Source organism: Amblyomma maculatum, chromosome 8 (assembly GCF_055883805.1).
Source record: "Amblyomma maculatum isolate TAMU_Amacu chromosome 8, ASM5588380v1, whole genome shotgun sequence".
Classification (NCBI taxonomy): domain Eukaryota; kingdom Metazoa; phylum Arthropoda; class Arachnida; order Ixodida; family Ixodidae; genus Amblyomma; species Amblyomma maculatum.
In genome coordinates, this window is record NC_139351.1 from 98,898,518 (window position 1) to 98,916,775 (window position 18,258).

Genomic DNA, 18,258 nt, shown 5'->3' on the forward strand with positions numbered 1-18,258 from the left:
AAGCAGGAAACTCTTTGGGGTTGTGAAAACCACCGCGACCCAGTAATATGCTAGGTGCAAAGAAGAAGTAATAGGCATGGGCATGGGATGCCATGCGCAGATCATGATAACAAACGGTTTGTTAGGGTGGTGGCGTGAATTCCAAGAGAACCTGCGGTATCAGTCTGCAGAGAGGGATGTGGGCGGAGGAGATATGACTATTTGCCAATATATAGGGTGGTTACGGATCGAAAAAGAACAGGAATCAACTTTAAACTAATTCATCGTATAAGGCCTTTTACCTGGCAGGAGCCTAGTTAATGTGATACTGAGTATTATAGTGACTGCACCGGGTGTTCCAGCGAACACTTTACGATATTCATAAATATACGAGGACTGATATCTGAAATGATTATCTTCAAAAGCAAACTCTACGCCGCGGCGGACGTAATTCACTGCAGAAGCTTTTGTAAACACATAACAAATTAAGAGCTCACAAATTAACGTTTTAATTAATTAACACGGTTATTTTGTGCAGATGGCGAGTGCGAAGCTGTGGAAAAGGCAATGACTTTAGTTTTTGAAACCAATGCCAGCTAATTTTTTAAAGTCTAGAATTTGAGGAAATCCGGCACTTTCTTTTTTGCATAAAAGCGTGTTTGCGTGCCTGCGTACGTATAGACTATCAGCAATCTCGATAGAAACGCGACATCCGTTGTGACGTGAAGCAGTCACTATAGCACCCAATTGCATGCGGTGTCGTGCCAGGTAACTTGGTTAAAAGTTTAGAGCCCAGTAGTTTGCTTCGGAGCTATGTAGCGGCTCTTCAAGCGGCAATTGTGCGAAAAATGACCTCATGGAGGGGCCAGAATCAAAAATCTTCTCACTTTCAGAAGGTGTACAACCCTGGGGATGCATCACGATCTAGAGGGATTTTACTCCAGCAAGGAAAAGTACCTTGAGCTAGAAACGTTTGACAAAAGTCATACATTATTAAAGCGATAGCCTTTATTGCCTCATCGTTGTCGTCAGCAAAAATGTCACGCTTTTGTGGCGGCTTTGATTGATCTAGATGGGATGACGTCACTGAGGTCTCGACCAATCAAAGCACAAGAGTATGCGCGAATGCGTGCCTTATATGGCAATCAATAATCAATTACTAATCATTGGCTAATTAAATAATTGTGTTGTTATGACTAATAATAATTACTTATTAGTCACCTTTATGGAATTAATTGAAAAAATGTCACCTTATATGTCAAACAAGAATAAATTACTATGTAATACGTAATAATTTATTAACTTATAATTAAAACCATGTATTTATTAGTAATTACTAATTACTAAATAATTGAATATGATTACTAATTAGTGACAATTCCGTAAAGAAAAAATAATTACTAATTAATGTCACACACCCGGTAAAAGAGCATAGCAGAATGCTGCCCTCAGGCTTTCGCCTTTCATCACTTTAGTCGCCAAAGTCTCCTCGAATGTTTTTAGTTTTGTCACTTTGTACAAGAAAGAGGGCAGTCATTGGCAACGGTGTGGTTGTTATTTCTGCTAGCGGCGGAGCGAACGAAAATTTCTCATGAAATTTCACAGTAGAGCAAGCAGTTCGAGTTAAGCGCTGACAGCCATTTCAGCACGCCATCGACGGACATGCCGTTTCCACTAGGTTTCCTGAACGTTTGATGATCCCAGAGTCGGTTTTACGCGGGAAAAAATCGCACGATTTTCTTGCGCTACATGCGTTTAGAAAACGAATTCTCTTTTCGCAAACGGATATGGCACTGTCTTGTCATCTGCTTCTAACTTGCCATTGCCACTAACCACCCTGCTGTGTCAATAACATTTTTGTTTATCATGTTTTAGTTAATTTTCTACGTAATTAGAAGAGTCATTACAGTAAATTACGTCCTTTGTAGTTGAATGTTTGTCCCTGAAAATATTTCTATGTTTAAACAAAAAAAGCTTTGAAACTTTTCGCAGAAACACTCGGTATGTTGGATTAATTCAGGTGTGCCATCATGCTCCACTCTTCATTTTCGAGTTTTTTGTTTGTTTTTTCGCTTGTTTCAGAGTAGCGTTCTGCTGTATAGGCATCCTGTCCTTTTTTTACGCCCTCAACGGAGCGACAGCGCTGTCGATAATCTTCTGGTTCAGAGACTGCGACCCGCTCCTCTCTGGAAGCATTCCTCGCTATGAGCAGGTAATGAGATGGTGATGTTCGCCTTGAAGCACCCCTCTACGGGAGTAAAAAATACACAAATTGTCGCATTTGCGATCTCGATATTAAATAACACTACTGCATCCTATAATGTTTGAGTCTGACTTATCTGCTGTCTGCTAAAAAATGCTTACAACCACCTCTATTCTCGTTCAATGACCATTGCGCTGAACCCTTCAGCACATGCTCGCATATATATTTCTTTTTCATTTAAAGTATTGTTTCAAAGACCTCGGTTAAGGGTATTATTATTGGCGGCCGTAAATCAAGACTTCATCAGAAGCCGCTCGCTGGTCGACTGTTGTGCAAGGCAGGAGAAGATGAACGTGGATGTCAAAATAGGCTCATGTTAACTCTGAGCGGGCGGAAAATAAGGAGAACTCACCTTGGCGGAACATGTTCTGCGTTATCGCAGTTGCGATAACTCGCAGGAGACAGAAATCGCAGCCAGAGGAGGCCTGAAGTCCATAACCAAATTATTCTGAGCGGGATGCCCCGACAACATGGCGGCGGCTGTTCGGAAATCCATTTAGCTTTTTTGCAGTGGACGTTATTCGTACGATGTGCGTGTTAAACGCCTTCTCAGCACACTGCGTGATTGTTTAATGATGAAGCTGATGGTCAATGACGGTCATGAGAAAGAGTAGGTAACGCTAAAGTTGTTTGCTGTTTCTGTGACGACTGCAGTTAAATAAAACAAAATGGCGCCATGCCACACCATTTTTTGTTTTGTAAAGTATAGGCACCAGGGTTCATTGAGCTCAAAGTTACATACAGAAGGCCATTAAAATGTCCTTAGCTAAGTGAAGCTGGGAAAAGCATTTGACAGCGCAACCTCTTCGAACAATAATGATGTCAGCCTAACCAGAATGGCTAGATGCAGGCGGTTTTGTGAACAGAGTTTCTGCGGTGACACAATGGCTTACTTAAAAGAGAACTACAGTGATATAGCGTCATCATTATATGACTGCTTACTCCCTGCTACCTCACAATTCGCAGATCGTCCCATACTATATCAACAAAAGCGCCAGTGCTCTGATGGGAATCAGAGGGCTGTTTCTGGCTGGAGTAATCAGCGCGTCGATCAGGTAGGAAGATGCTGGAACTGCAGTGGGCCCGCTATTTTTTTTTGCTCGCATATTGCGACTGTTTTCTAGTCATATCTATATTGCTGCGCATGTGGAACGACGCCCGAGCGGGAATATATTTGTTTATTGCTATTACTTAGATAAATCAATGCTAATCGTGTGTAACGATTCCCGACGCTCCACTCGGATGTTCCTGTTTACAAGTTCGCAGATTCAAATTCCACGCATTGAATTGAGGCGTGAGATGTACTATCCTCTATCGTATGTACCAAGGATTTGAGTTATGAGGTAATCACCTGCCCTTCCCCCTCCATCATTAAATGAAAGCCAATTTCCCCTGGGAAATTCTCGTGGGGCCTCATTCGTTTGAAGAACGAAGATTGCACAGGTATGCTTTTCAAGGGCTGTCCATAAATCTTCTCCTGAATTGAGAAATTAAGGATGCTTAAGCAACCGACTCTCAAATAGGCTAAAATATACTGCCCACTTCAGCAATCAAGCTTGATCAGATCATCTGTGCTGCGTATTCAATTCAGTTAAATTGTTCGAAACGGCTTAGCACCAATATGAGGCTGCCAGGATGAGCCAATACATTTTTAATGCATTCTGTCAAAATACGGAGTTTTTTATCACTACTGATCGGAAGATATCTTTGAGTTTCTCAGAGGTCAACATAAAAATCGTTTAAGGCGGCCGATCTCGATCCTCATCGAATTGATTAGGGTCATATTAAACTCACACTTGGCATTGCTAGAAATCAAATTTGAATTGCGACTAAGCCCGTTCCTGAAGCGAGATCGAACTTTTTGAGTGAGGATTATTCATTGCTACCTTCAAACGCTCAACAAAACTTGAGGTGCAGTCTAATGTATCAGCAAGCTCCTCCATTGTAGTTAAATGGGGATCACGCACGGTATTTCACTTGAAAGCATTATTTGACTTTAGTTGATTTAAAGTTCTTTAATATACAATGTCACCGTTCAGTACTTAGTTGGCGCTGGAGTCGTTCCTTATTCTTTCCAGCACAATATCATCCATAGTGAATTCTCATGCTGCTGTCCTGTATGTGGACATCGTCTCTCCATACATCAATATTCCTGAACGAAGATCAAGCCTGGTGATGGCAGCGCTAGGTGAGTGCGATTTTGTTCAAGAGCAGGAGCACTGTAAGACCTTTCTTTCGCGTTCTACTGCGAATTGCAGAGTGCGTAAAATGATCTTGATAGGTCGCATAATGGGCCATTAGAGAACAAAATATTTCCATCCTTTTACCTACCGAAGATTTTATTTGTTGTGTCATTGCCACACGTCGTTATTTAGTAAAGTTTAGTTTGATAAATCATGTGTAACAACATATTCTTGTATTACAGCGGCTGGAAGTGGTACAGTCATGACTGTGCTAGGTCTTCTAGTGCCATACATCGGATCTGCTGCAAGGGTGAGAAGGCAGTATTGTGCTTTATTTTTTATAGTCTAAGATACAATTAATGTGAAATATGACAAAAAGATATTAACTTCACTCCGGGAATCGTTATCGTTTATTTGGGAAGAGGCAGATATTCATCAATTGTTGTGAGTTTTCCCGGCGATGAAGCCGACGAGAAAGGGGCCCTTAGCAGCAGTGAGTCTCTCACCAAACAACCCTTCTACATTTCCTTTCCTGTGAACCAATTATTATTTAACCGAAAAGTAGGTAAGGCAGCAAAATGCGCACAAGAAACTTTGTAGGGTGAACACCAAATTGAAAGCAATGTCAAATCTGAAAATTGGTTGGTTCCAACCAAATAAAACGTATATTTTATTTGTGTCAGAATATCACTGAATACCACTGAACCACCGCCATGGTGGTTCAGTGGTTTAGGTGCCCGGCTACTGAGCCGGAACACTCGCGTTTGATCCCGACCGCTGGAGGCGTTTCGATGGAGGTGAAGCGAAGAGACGCCCGTGTGTTCTGTGCGATGTCAACGCACGTTAAAGATCCACAGGTGGTCGAAATTACTCGGCAGCCCTACACTACGGCACATCTTTCGCTATTTCCACTTTGACCTCTACCATCCTCTCTTTCCTTACACGCGGTTCAAGTGTCCGCGAAGAAATGCGACAGATACTGCACCTTTCCTGTTCTATAAACCAATTAGAATTAAAGCGCCATCTCGCAAACACGCATCAAATCATGTGAAACAGGGAGAGATTTGAACCAACAGCTTGAATTTTTATTGGGGTACATTAGGTAAGAAATGAGTATAATGCAGTCGCATTTTAATAATGGTAATTACGTCACCACAGGTTGTTGTTGTTGTTGTTGTTGTTGTTGTTGTTGTTGTTGTTGTTGTTGTTGTTGTTGTTGTTGTTGTCGATGTCGTTGTTGTTGTTGTTGTTGTTGTTGTTGTTGTTGTTGTTGTTGTTGTTGTTGTTGTTGTTGTTGTTGTTGTTGTTGTTGTTGTTGTTGTTGTTGTTGTTGTTGTTGTTGTTGTTGTTGTTGTTGTCGATGTCGATGTCGTTGTCGATGTCGATGTCGTTGTTGTTGTTGTTGTTGTTGTTGTTGTTGTTGTTGTTGTTGTTGTTGTTGTTGTTGTTGTTGTTGTTGTTGTTGTTGTTGTTGTTGTTGTTGTTGTTGTTGTTGTTGTTGTCGATGTCGTTGTCGTTGTCGTTGTCGTTGTCGTTGTCGTTGTTGTTGTTGTCGATGTCGATGTCGATGTCGATGTCGATGTCGATGTCGATGTCGATGTCGTTGTCGTTGTCGTTGTCGTTGTCGTTGTCGTTGTCGTTGTCGTTGTCGTTGTTGTTGTTGTTGTTGTTGTTGTTGTTGTTGTTGTTGCTGCTGGCGTTTTTTTTTCATGTCGCGTTCAAAAGCTTGCTTCCTCAATTCATCCGTATCTGCATGCGTGACCTGTTCTTTGATCTCATTCTTCGCATACAGTTCTTCATAGCCCTCTACGCCGCTGCATCGGGTCCCTTTGCGGGCATAATCATCCTGGCGACCTGCTTTCCATGGGCGAATGCAAAAGTACGAAGATTTCACAAAGATCTTTGCTGTGTTTTTCTTTTCTGACGTCGTTTTTATCACAGCACTAAAAAGATTTCCTCTCATAGTTGTGCAAGGTACCGTTTCTTTTTTTTTTTTTTCAAACCCACATGGGAAGGCAACAGAAAGTACGATATTTAAGAGATATCGCTCTGTCACAGTCACGACCTTGAGAGCCTACCGATAATTTGAAACACACTTCGTCGTTACTGACGTCTTTAAACTTTATTTGCTATTGTTAGGTACGTGTCATACCTAATTACAATGCTTCGCCCTGCCAGTTTCTCGGTCCTGCATCATAATTTTTTCTTCTTTTACTCTCCTTAAAGGCCCAGTCTACACAAACCCTCTCCTGGACTGCTCTCATTAATAGAAGTCGCCACCGGGGCCTTAGTGTGAAAACCAATTTTAGTTCGTTATTCAACAGCCTTACCTTCTGCACTAGGGTCGAGGGGGGAGTGTGAGGTGATGCTTTTTTTTTATATTATCGCGGGTAAAATTATAGGATTGACGGAAAAGGAAATGAAGTGCGATTTTTTTTGCGTAAAAGAAAACAACTCTATGTGGTTTTAGATAAGTAAGTTGTTTTTTTTCTCTCTCGCTTTTTTTGATTAGATGAGCCCGTGTACGCAGGCAAGAGTATTTAAGTGAACGCCAGATAGTCATTCATAGTTTCTTAGCGAGCCAGCTGCAACACATAATTAAGCATCCATCCGCTCATCATTTATTTATTACAATTACTACTACGTAGCTCAGTATTCAGTATACAGTGCACCACTACACCAAGAAGAAATAGAAGTACAGACATCGTTTTCTTCCCTCCGAGTTGTTTGCTCCTTTACTCTGTGTGTAAACCGTCAAATAATTTATTATAAGCATATTTTCGTGCAGAGAATTAAGACTCCTAAACTATTACTAGTGATAGTTTTTCTCAAACCACAACAGATAAAGAAGTAGAAGAGAATATTCCCCAGACATACCGCATTGATAGCAGTCGTGCGGTTTCAACGTTTCCCTGTGTCTAGACACAGCGAATGACCACCTGGCATTCTTTTGCCTATTTACTTTCTCGCTTCGCATATTTTTCACTGTAGGGCACGGCAACAGCTGCCTTGGCTATCTTCCTCATCGAGATATGGCAGACAGCCGGCAGGTTCGCGTCGAAGATCACGCCACCGCGGATGACATACACCCTGGACCGGTGTCCGGCGAACACCACGTTAGCCCTCAACCACACCCTGTCGTACATCCCAATCGACAGGTGAGCTTCAACAGTGGTCTATGCCTACACCAATGCATGCTCAGCCCCGACATGACCAGCAGTTGGCAGCGGCTGGAGTGATGTCGAAAGGAAAGAAAGGTGTGGAAGAAGTGAGGAAAGTGAGGAAGAAAGGTGTTAGGCAAGGAGACACAATCTCCCCAGTACTATTCACAGCTTGTTTAGAGGAAGTATTCAGAGACTTGGAATGGGAGCAGTTAGGGATAAGGCTAGATGGAGAATACCTCAGTAATCTGCGATTTACTGATGACATTGCCTTGCTAAGCAACTCGGGAGATGAACTGCAAATAATGATTGATGACCTAGACAGGAAAAGTAGAAAGGTAGGCTTGAAAATCAATATGCAGAAGACTAAGGTAATGTTCAACAGCCTCGGGAAGGAACAGGAGTTTACATTAGGTAGCGAAATACTGGAAGTAGTAGGCGAATATATTTACTTAGGACAGGTAGTAACCGCAGATCCGAACCATGAAAAGGAAATAACAAGAAGAATAAGATTGGGATGGAGCGCATTTGGCAAGCACTCGCAGATTATGACTAGCAGCTTACCGGTATCGCTCAAGAGGAAAGTATACAACAGTTGCATCTTGCCTGCACTCACCTATGGGGCTGAAACGTGGAGGCTAACCAAGAGAGTTCTACTTAAGTTGAGGACAACCCAGAGGGCTATGGAACGAAAAATGGTAGGAGTAACATTAAGAGATAGAAAGCATGCAGACTGGGTCAGAGAAATAACTCAAGTTAACGACATTCTAGTGGAAATTAAGAAGAAGAAATGGACATGGGCAGGACACGTAGTGCGAAGAGAGGATAACCGATGGTCGCTGAGCGTAACAAACTGGATTCCAAGGGAAGGAAAGCGTAGCAGGGGGCGACAGAAAGTTAGGTGGGCGGATGAGATTAAGAAGTTCGCAGGAGTCAAGTGGATGCAGCTAGCACAGAACCGGGTTAAGTGGAGAGATATGGGAGAGGCCTTCGCCCTGCAGTGGGTATAATCAGGCTGATGATGATGATGATGATGATGATGATGGAGTGATGTCGCGCTTGTGGCAGCAGGCGTAACTTACATAATGGAGCTAGTGAAAGGACGTGTAATGAGCCCAAGAGCCAGCAACGCAGAGAGCCTAGATCGACGTTGTCCAAAAGATTGGATTGGATTGGTACTGAGGCTTCCCTTTTTTACCAAGTGGACCATAAAGATCCTAGCCAGGTCACGTCCGGTGATGATGTTGAGGATGATGATGTCCTCTGTCGAAATGGCACATACCCACGGAGAGTATTGGCCAGGGTACATTGCAGAGACAAATATATATATATATACGGTCGAAGAGTGGAGTATTAGTAGGTATGGGTGATTAACTAGAATTTGGAAAAATAAATAGGAAAAGAAAAAAGCAATGGAATATTATCTAGCATAGGAATCTGCCTGAAGAAGTAGTGTCCGAGCGCGAGACCGAGCACTTCGTCGTTTTTCAGCTTGTATTCTTCACAGTGGCGTCAGAGAGAGAGAGAGAGAGAGAGAAAACTTTTAATGAGCATATAATCAGTAAATATTCGCAGGAGCTGGGTGGTCGGTGCCCCTAGTCCAGGGCTCCGCTGGCAGCAGCTGACTTGCGGACTAGCTGGATAATCCAGGCTTGCTGGTCCAGGTTGTCGCTGGTCAGGGCCGCCTCCCACTGCTCGTGTGTCGGGCATGGCACTATTAACGTTGGGTCAGGTTTGTCCTGGCATTCCCAAGAGATGTGAAAGAGTGTCGGGCTTGCACCGCACCAAGGACAGTAACTCGTGTATTTTGTTGGGCTTATCTTATTTAAAATGTGAAGATTACGGAATGTGTTTGTTTGTATTTTTCTCCAGTCTATAGCGTCCGAGGAAGGAAGGTGTTTGTGTGGTGGTGAGAAAATTCTTCTTTCTAACCGCAGGTATTCCAGCCTGTCGCCGTAGGGTCCTAGGAGAGGGGTGAGGTAGGGATGGGGATCCGCCCGGTTTGTGAGAGCTCGGGCTAGATCATTCGCTACCTCATTTCCTTCTAGGCCTTCGTGTCCAGGTGTCCATGTAATTGTGTGCGTCTGGGAGATGGAACGTAATATTGCACACGCTCTTTTGTGAGGTTTTCCGGCCAGGTAGTCCCTGCAGGCTGGTTGGGAGTCCGTCACTACGTGTGATGACTTATTTTGGTTGTCTTGTGTTTTTATGGTGATGGCTATTGCCAGTGATTCCGCTTCCGCAGGATCCTTGGCATAGATTGAAGCCTGAATAATTGGCCTCTTCTTGTGGTCAACTGCAGCTATTGTGAACTTGCCAGGTTCGCCGTAAGCTCCTATGTCCACGTAGACAGCTTCCGCGTCTTTAGACAATTGTTTTTCCAATGATTTGACTCTGGCTTTCCTTCGACCCTTTTGTAACTCATGGTGCATGTGCTTGGGTATAGGGTTCACATAGATGTTGTTTCTTGTGGATGTCGGAATTTGTGATTTGATCTCAGAAGTTCTTAGTGCCTGCCATAGCCCTAGTTTTGACAGGATTTCCCTACCCGCCTGCGTTGTTGTTAGGCGTTGTTTCTGACTCTCTAGAACCGCCTCCTTGAGCTCCTCGAAGTTGTGCACTCCGAGTGCCCAAAGACGTTCCGTTGATGTTGTTGGCGGGAGGTTTAGGGCCGTTTTATAGGCTCCTCTTATGATAGTGTCAATGGCCCTTTTATCAGTGAATCTAATTTCGTGATATGGGAGCCCGTAGGTAATCCTGCTAACGACTAGGGCCTGTACAAGGCGGAGGGTGTCCTCCTCCCTCATCCCTTTCCGGTGCCAGGTCACCCTTCTAATCATTCTGGAAATTTGGTTGACTGTGGTTTTGAGTGTTTTGATTGTATAATCCACTCTCAAATTGCTTTGCAACCACAGCCCCAAAACTCTGATCTTGTCCTTCTCTTGAATTATCTGGTCTCCTAGAGAGAGCTGAATTTCTCCTGGGGACTTGTAATTTCTTCTGTGTAGCCTGATAAGTTCGGATTTTTCGGGGGAGCATTGAAGACCGCTCTCCCCGGCAAATTCCTCGACTAGGTCTATAGCGGCTTGCAGAGCTTCTTCTTTTTGCGCCAAGGATCCCTGAGTAGCCCAGATGGTGATGTCGTCCGCGTATAAAGTGAAGCCAATATCAGTGCGGGTCAACAGTTTTTTTTGCTAAATTTATCATTGCTATGTTAAATAGCATTGGAGAGATTATTGAACCCTGCGGTGTACCTTTGTTCGGCATGGGTACTTTTGGTGATCGGATCTCTCCAATTCCTATGGTGGCTGTGCGATCGGAGAGGAAAGCCTTCACGTATTTGAAAATTTTCTCCCCGCAGTTGATATTGTTTAATTCGTGCAATATGGTTTGGTGGCCAATGTTGTCGAATGCTCCTTTGAGATCTAGTGCCAGAATGAAATTTTCGCCTTTTCGGGGTATGGTGTTGATGACTTCTTCCCTAATCCGGAGGAAAGCATCTTGCGTGCAGAGTCCCTTGCGGAAGCCTAGCATGCAGGAAGGAAAGATGTTGTTTTCGTCGATGTAATTTTGGAGCCTTAGGTGGACTACTTTTTCATAGTTTTCCCAGGCAAGAAGTGAGGGAGATATGACGGAGACTCTCCACAGTGGCGTCAATATTAATGGTTTTTATTAGAATCCTTATCGTGAGGAAAGTCGGTGTTTGGCGCTTTTTTTTTTTCATTTTGCCACCTGCAAGCCGTGACAGGTAGAGAAAGAGAACTTCTATCCTCTAGGTAGGGGCCGGAATGCAGCTGCCACAAAAAATGAAAATGTGTAAGAATGACTAAGTGAAAATAAAGACCTAATGCTGACGAATTGCCATCGCATAGGGATAATTAAACGCCTATGTAATTTTCTAGCCAAACCTACACTTGGCTATTCAACGGCATACTTCGGGTAAGCGTCGCCAGTCACTACTGCGCATGCGTTGTAACCAAGACAACTAGTTGCTCCGAGCCACACAGCAAGAGGAGAAGGTAAGAAAGAAGAGGGGGAAAGAAGAAGCCGGTCAATTGAGCAAGACGATTCGGAAGACGCCAAGAAGAAGACGGGGAGTGAGAGATAAGGAAGGAAAAAGGAGAAGAATAAGCTTATATTTCCGCCCCGGGTGTCCGATATGTAAAAACGAAAATGTTGAAGTCGACATTCACCGCTTGTTGTGGAACTGCCCAGCACTGAAGTCAACACGAATCCGGCACCTGACGATAGCTGGCCTTTCAGCAACCAATCCTGCCTCATACATCGCTCGCTCACTTCGGGACTTCATAAAATCAGCCAACCTTTTTTCATTCATTTAATCATTTATTCATTCTTCATCTCATACCCTACTGATGCTCTGAGGCAATAAATATCGATAAAAAAAGAAGCCGATCAAATGGAGCAAGAAGAGTGTGTGTTGTTAGTTGAGAGGACAACAGCAGGATTCGGAAGAAGCCAGGAAGACGCGCCGAGTCACCTATCACACCATACAGGTTTCCTTCCAGTGCATCGGCAACGAGAACGTTCGAGCCGAACTTCGTGAATATTCCTTTTTGTAGCTTTCGCTACGCATATCCAGGCTTAACAGAGTTGAGCCACTATCATTTTCTTTTTTTTTTAACTTTTTAACACGATAACGTTAAAGGCCCCGTTCACCACAAATCCGACTTCGGTCGTCGTCCTCCGGCGTTTGCGTTGTAAACGAAAAATTACGAACATGGCGCTGACTGGCTGTAGCGGGCAGCAACATGACCGAGCACTAACTGGACTTAGGGTTGCCTGACATTACGTTTCACAGGAGCTGTCAATTCAGGCCTCTCCTTTCATGTGGGACGCTAATATCAGAATGAGCCTGCTTGGACCCTTGCATTCACGTTATTCCTGGGCCACGCAGGTACATTTATACGGCTTGGTTAAAGCGGGGCTTTATATGTAGACTGGTAGCCTAAGCTATCGCGTCATACCCTTAAAGGCGAAGTTTAAGTGTCCCCTATAATTTTTGAGTGTATACGCGACTACGTTTTTCTACACTTTACTCTTAATGCCACAATATAGGCTTGCTACTTTATTTCTAGGATTAGGAAAAAGGCTTCCACGACACTTCCTTAATTTCAAAGCCACACTACCTTTTTCACATATAATACGCTGATAGCGACAGCCATGGCATTGCTACTGACGCCATATGGAGCAGTCGCACAGCGCTGTCTTACAATTTTGGTACTACATTTGAAGAATGACATGCTGAAACTCTCCACATCAGCAAATATGCACATCAAATATATCATAGACCGAAATTCGCATCGCAATTCAGCACAACTATTCGAAAAGGATGTACCTTATATAATTAATTTTTAGCCCATATTGCTCGCACAGCGTGCTTCTATTCCTCATCTGCAAATATTAAAGGGTACCTAAGGAGTAAACAGGACCTGGTAAAAAAAATACTTTTAAAAACATTTATATGAAAATGAATAGAAGGCAAGGGTTCTTGAGGGAGCTCAAGGGACGTTCTCAATGTCATATTCTAATAACTCAAGACTAAGAGTCAAGAGAGACGCTTCGGCGCAATTTGTGCCGCCCTTACTGATGAAAGAATCTCATGGTCGAATGTCTAGAAGGAATGATCACGATCTCTAGATAATTATGCTACCGGTGGCGCCAGTCTAGGCCATTGAGACGCTGGATCTGAGACAGAACTGCTTCAATAATTACAGCTATCATCGGAGTGGAATTGATGGACGACCGTCGAAGAGGGCAAATTCTCAGTGCTTTGCGTAGCTTGCGTATGGCCCTGTCGTGGGAAGGCCAAGAAAGAAAACGTTTGTGCCGGCTCACTGAAGCCTTCGAGCCACCCTTAAGTTATGCGCTATAAGGCACTGACTAAACACTATAGTGTTTAGTCAGTGCCTTATAGTGCATAACTGAGCACGAGAGGACACGTCAAGCATTCGGCTCAATATTTGCCTCTGGTAAAAACACCCGTGCATTAGGTGAGATCGTGGAGTCCTATACACGCACGGTGCCAGTGAAACGTTCTGATGTGTGGCGATTAAGAAAAAACGGCTGTGTACTATAGTGGTGTTGCCTAATCATGCAGCAGCGGGTGTAAGGGTTCAGGACGTGCATCGGCTGTTTGTGTACGATGCCTTGAACTAGCTACAGGTCTGGCAATAATAATCTTGCCACCCAACGCGAATTTCTTTCAGTTTCTTATTGCGCTTCTAACAGAACAAATTTGCAGCATGGCCTATAAAGGTAAATGCCGTAGTAAATATTGCTAAACGGGCTCTTACAGCAATAAAGGAAAATATTTAGGCACAAGCAGCGCAGCAATTCGCACATCACATCACAGAACTCGTAGTGTAAGCAAAAAAATATCAGCAGTGGTCCAACTGAAAATAGAGAAAAAAATTGAAGCCGATTTAGCTACGTTGGCCAAATGCGTATACTGTGTATGCAAGCATGTCACGTTCAATTTCGGTTTCCGTTTGAGGCTACAGTTTCAGGGTCCAGACTTGATCCTTACAAAAATGGTCGTCAACAGTCTTTAGAATCCGTATTAAGACCTTATTGACTATATCAATATTGTACGTACTTTTAATCTGTATGGACATGTGTAAGTACGAAGTTCATACACGATTACTTTTGTGTATTTAGATCACTTCATATACAGTTAGTACATAGCAAGTTGTTAGGTGAATATACGTCTCTGTATATATTCCTGTCAATATACAGCAGGGGCATAGCCAGGGCTCTGTTTCGATGTCAGAACACCTTCCCCAAAGTTTTTGAACTCCTTCTTTCGGCCTTTTTTGCAATTTTTTCGATCGATGCCGTATTACGCCCCCGAAAATTATCTCTGGTTATACCACTCATACACAGCTATTACAATATATTGAAGCAATTTGACATTTCAGAAAAAATGTTCAGATCTTAGTTGAAAACCTGTGCACACGATATTTCTTTTTTTGACCCAAGCGTGCATTGTATTCAAGCGCAGCCTTTTAGTGCTGAAGTACTTTTAGCCTGTGCATTTCGCCGATTTCCAGGTTTCGTCCGCCATAGAGATTGTTGCTATGGCATCGGTCAAGCCCAGCTTTACTATACATGGTTGTGCTATGACTTGCTATAAATGACGTGACTAACATCAATACCATCACAAAGGTCGCGGTCAAAGCTAATAAGGTCTGACTAACATTAATTAAACTTACCTCAGGCAAAGGATAGCGCAGTATGTGTGCCTCAACATACATTGAAATAATTGCGGTTTCTGAGCCAAACTGAGCTGTTAGAGTTGGTGAAGCCTAATACGCGTACACCTGACTAAGCCTAAAGGTCTGTAAGGTCATTGGTGGTAATTGCATTGGTGGTAATTGGGGTTGGTGAAGCCTAATACACGTACCTGACTAAGCCTAAAGGTCTGTAAGGTCATCATTGGTGGTAATTGCCCCTTCCCGAGAAGCTTGGTTAGGCTTAGATAAGCTTATAAGGCCTAATAAAACCTTTTAGTGCCGAAGCATTTCCAGCTTTGACACGTAAAAATTGCGTTCAGCTATGGCTAAATCACTTTCATTTCTGCCTAAGAACTTCGTTCCACTGCGTTCAAGCATTGTCAGGAGATGTTCTATTCGGGAAAGGTTAACTATACGTATACATAATGCGCTGCATTTGTCTGCAGCCCGGATGTGTTTCCCCTGTACCGGCTATCGGCTTACTGGTGCTGCCTTTTCGCAACGTTCCTGACTGTTATCATCGGGCTGGCCCTCAGTATCGCATCAGGTGGGTGGTCTCTCTTGCGGAATGCCGTCCTACGCGTGTTTTCACCAGTGTTGTCTCCACAAATTTATCAAAGTTGCTGAACCTCTGAGGTTTATTACAGCGCCTACTATCGAGTGCAAATTGTGTGAGCTCATCATGTCGTCCGCGTTTGGCGCGACATTTTCGCTGTGACTGGAGAACCAGTCATCCCTCGCTTGAAAGACTACAACTCCTCCCCTTCCACACAGGTTGTTTTAAGGCCACATGAGAGTTATCAGTTCTGAAGTGCACCGAAAAATGCAGCTTTTCTAGAACAACTCTGGTGCTCAGCACGGTCTGTTTAAATACCCTGAGTGGTTGCCGCCGAAATGCATAACATTCTGTTGGAGGCAAAAATTAAACGCCAACATCAAAGTGTCAGCACATCTACCAGACGGCTCGTTAGCAGATGTGATATAAATTTCCCTCACATCTGTCATCCGAACCTGTAAACAAAATGCGCTCGTGACAGACTATAGGCCACGTGACAGTATCAATGGTAAAGCAAGTTGGCTCGTCTGCGTCATCTTATCAAGCAGAGCATAATTAGGTAATACGATGTGGTTTTGTTTGATAATGAAAGGCCTGGGCACTGGCAGCATGCTAGGGTTTGTTACAGTATATTCCATGATGAAGGACCTCAGTGTTTGTTTATCTGCAATGTAATGAAATAACTCAAAAAACATTTAGTGCAGTTAATTCCAGCTTTAGTAGTGTCACCTGCTGGCATACAGTATTATCATGTACAAGTATCGCGCCTGTAGCTGAACCTCGTATCACACTAAGGGAACGCTGGCGCATTTGTAACGAGTCGGAAACGAATTATTAAAGGGCAGAGAAAATCAATTACTCTTCCCTCGTCCTTTCAATTTAAACTCCGTTTATTCTTCAATAATGCTCACTTGGTTATGTATTCTTTGCATTTAAAGCATTTTCCTGGATACCTCATTAATTAACAGTCTACATTGGCACGATATCAGTTTATGGTGTTAATGAATCCTAGAAAGGAAAGGTAGTGAAGGTATCTGGTCTGTTTCGGTCGCAAACACGTGTAGTAAGAGCAGTTGATTTGCAGCCGCCTTTTTAATTTTATTCAGCGCACGCGCTAAGCTGCCGTGACGAGCAGGGGAACGCAAGTACTTAATTTGTTTTGTTTCGGCATAAATATCGTTTCGTTATATATACGATCACTTTGTGCTTAAAGGTATCAATGAAATATGCATCAATCCTGCTGCTCCAAAAAGTGCGAAGGCAAGAGCTACACTTTTATAATTGGAGTACTCGCGAAATATCCCGGCTTAAAACTGGCTTGGGACAACATTACGACAAACCACATAATTCATGCCTCATGACAGCCAACGAGCAAGGAAAGGGGACGTTTAAAGGGAGTTCTGTAAACTCTAAGGCGACCACAAGTATCTTAGCTCCCTTTGTCTGTCTCGAACTTCTTTCTCAGCTCGGGCTGATGATGACCTGGAGAAAGCAAAGAGACTGTCAAGTCCAGCGGCATTGGACTTCTGGGCGTGGACTGGACTGCTTCCACGAGCAGAGAAGGTGAGGAAGTTGTCAAATAATGAATTAAAATATCAGTTTTTCTTCAAATTTTATTCCTGCATTTAGCATTATCACTCAGCAGGAAAAGTGATGAGTTACTGCATCAGATCACTGGTCAAGCTCCCCATAACAGATATGCGAGAATATCAAAAATATGCCTTCGACATTGGTCGGAATCTCAGAGTTTACTTGAATCCATTTATTTCCAGTACAAACGCACACATACAAAAGATGAAACTTTATATCAAAAAACGCAAGATATCATACTTGAAAAGCTTGAAATTAAAAAGCAGGCAAAAGCAGAAAGAAATATTATATAGTGCAGCCCCAGGTTATACATGCAAAAATGGCTACATGTGTCTGAGAATGAACTCCTTTTTTGGCACTGTGATAGAGGCAGTGCCAGTAGATTGCTCAAGGTTTTTTTAAATTTCTTGTTCTTAAAATTCTTTTTAAATTTAAATATTCTTTCTTTCCGAGGAGAATTACGGAATGGAATAAACTTAATAGCGAGACTGTAACTCAGAGTTGTTTACTAATGTTCGAAAAGTGCCCGCAAATTTTATGAATTTGAGTGCGTTTATATGCTTGTATTTCTTTTTGGTTTTCCCACCCTGCTATGATCTGTACCAGATCGCAGTATCTATAAATAAATAAAAAAAAAATAAAAAAGGTACTTCGAGATCACGATTGTGGTCGCTGAAAGTTTTTCGGCAGTGCTCAGTGGCTGCACGTCTATGGAGGATTAAGTGAAAATTGTCATACCATTTTAGCACGACCCATTATTGGTCGTTTATCTAAACCGCACTTCGCTGTCTCCGTATTGACTCATAGAGAACCACTTAAGCTACATTTAAATTAAACTGCTGCATCTTCTCTTGCTTCATTCCGGACCTGTAAACCTGGGCTTGTACCGTTAATCTTCTTAACGAGCGTCTTAGCGCGTACTAGTTTCCTCACTTCTTATCCGCAGCATTTCTTATCCGCAGCAAGCACTACCGGTCACTGTCATGGCAGAGGGAATAAAGGCATCTTCATTCGAGCTTGAGCCACTACAAGGAACCACAGAGCACATCAACGGCTTCTCCAAGCCTAGCATCAGCAATGGAATCTGCGCGAAGTTCTCGGACGCAAACAGCGCATAGCTCTGTTACGACTGCACGATAATCTCAACGAAGTGAAAGGTCATCCTTTTTGCATTTGGCAGCCACTGTCTGCCGCGTTATGGCGCCTGCTTTTCGTCAATACCTGCCAACACTGCGTGCCAAGTGCTCCAACAGAGCGTATCATTTGACCTCAG

The 18,258-nt window shown here is 43.2% G+C and overlaps 1 protein-coding gene across 1 annotated transcript in view; it reads left to right on the top strand.

Annotated features, from left to right (window-relative positions):
• The window catches only part of LOC146181945 (putative sodium-dependent multivitamin transporter), a 34,288-nt gene extending 16,030 nt beyond the window's left edge, over positions 1-18,258 (top strand). Inside the window, exons 7-15 of the mRNA XM_084575581.1 lie at positions 2,062-2,191; positions 3,209-3,297; positions 4,321-4,430; positions 4,668-4,735; positions 6,218-6,304; positions 7,417-7,583; positions 15,286-15,386; positions 16,861-16,958; positions 17,948-18,258. Of these exons, the coding sequence (XP_084431707.1) occupies positions 2,062-2,191; positions 3,209-3,297; positions 4,321-4,430; positions 4,668-4,735; positions 6,218-6,304; positions 7,417-7,583; positions 15,286-15,386; positions 16,861-16,958; positions 17,948-18,103 (1,006 nt within the window). The 3' untranslated portion in view covers positions 18,104-18,258. The remainder of the gene's footprint in view (positions 1-2,061; positions 2,192-3,208; positions 3,298-4,320; positions 4,431-4,667; positions 4,736-6,217; positions 6,305-7,416; positions 7,584-15,285; positions 15,387-16,860; positions 16,959-17,947) is intronic.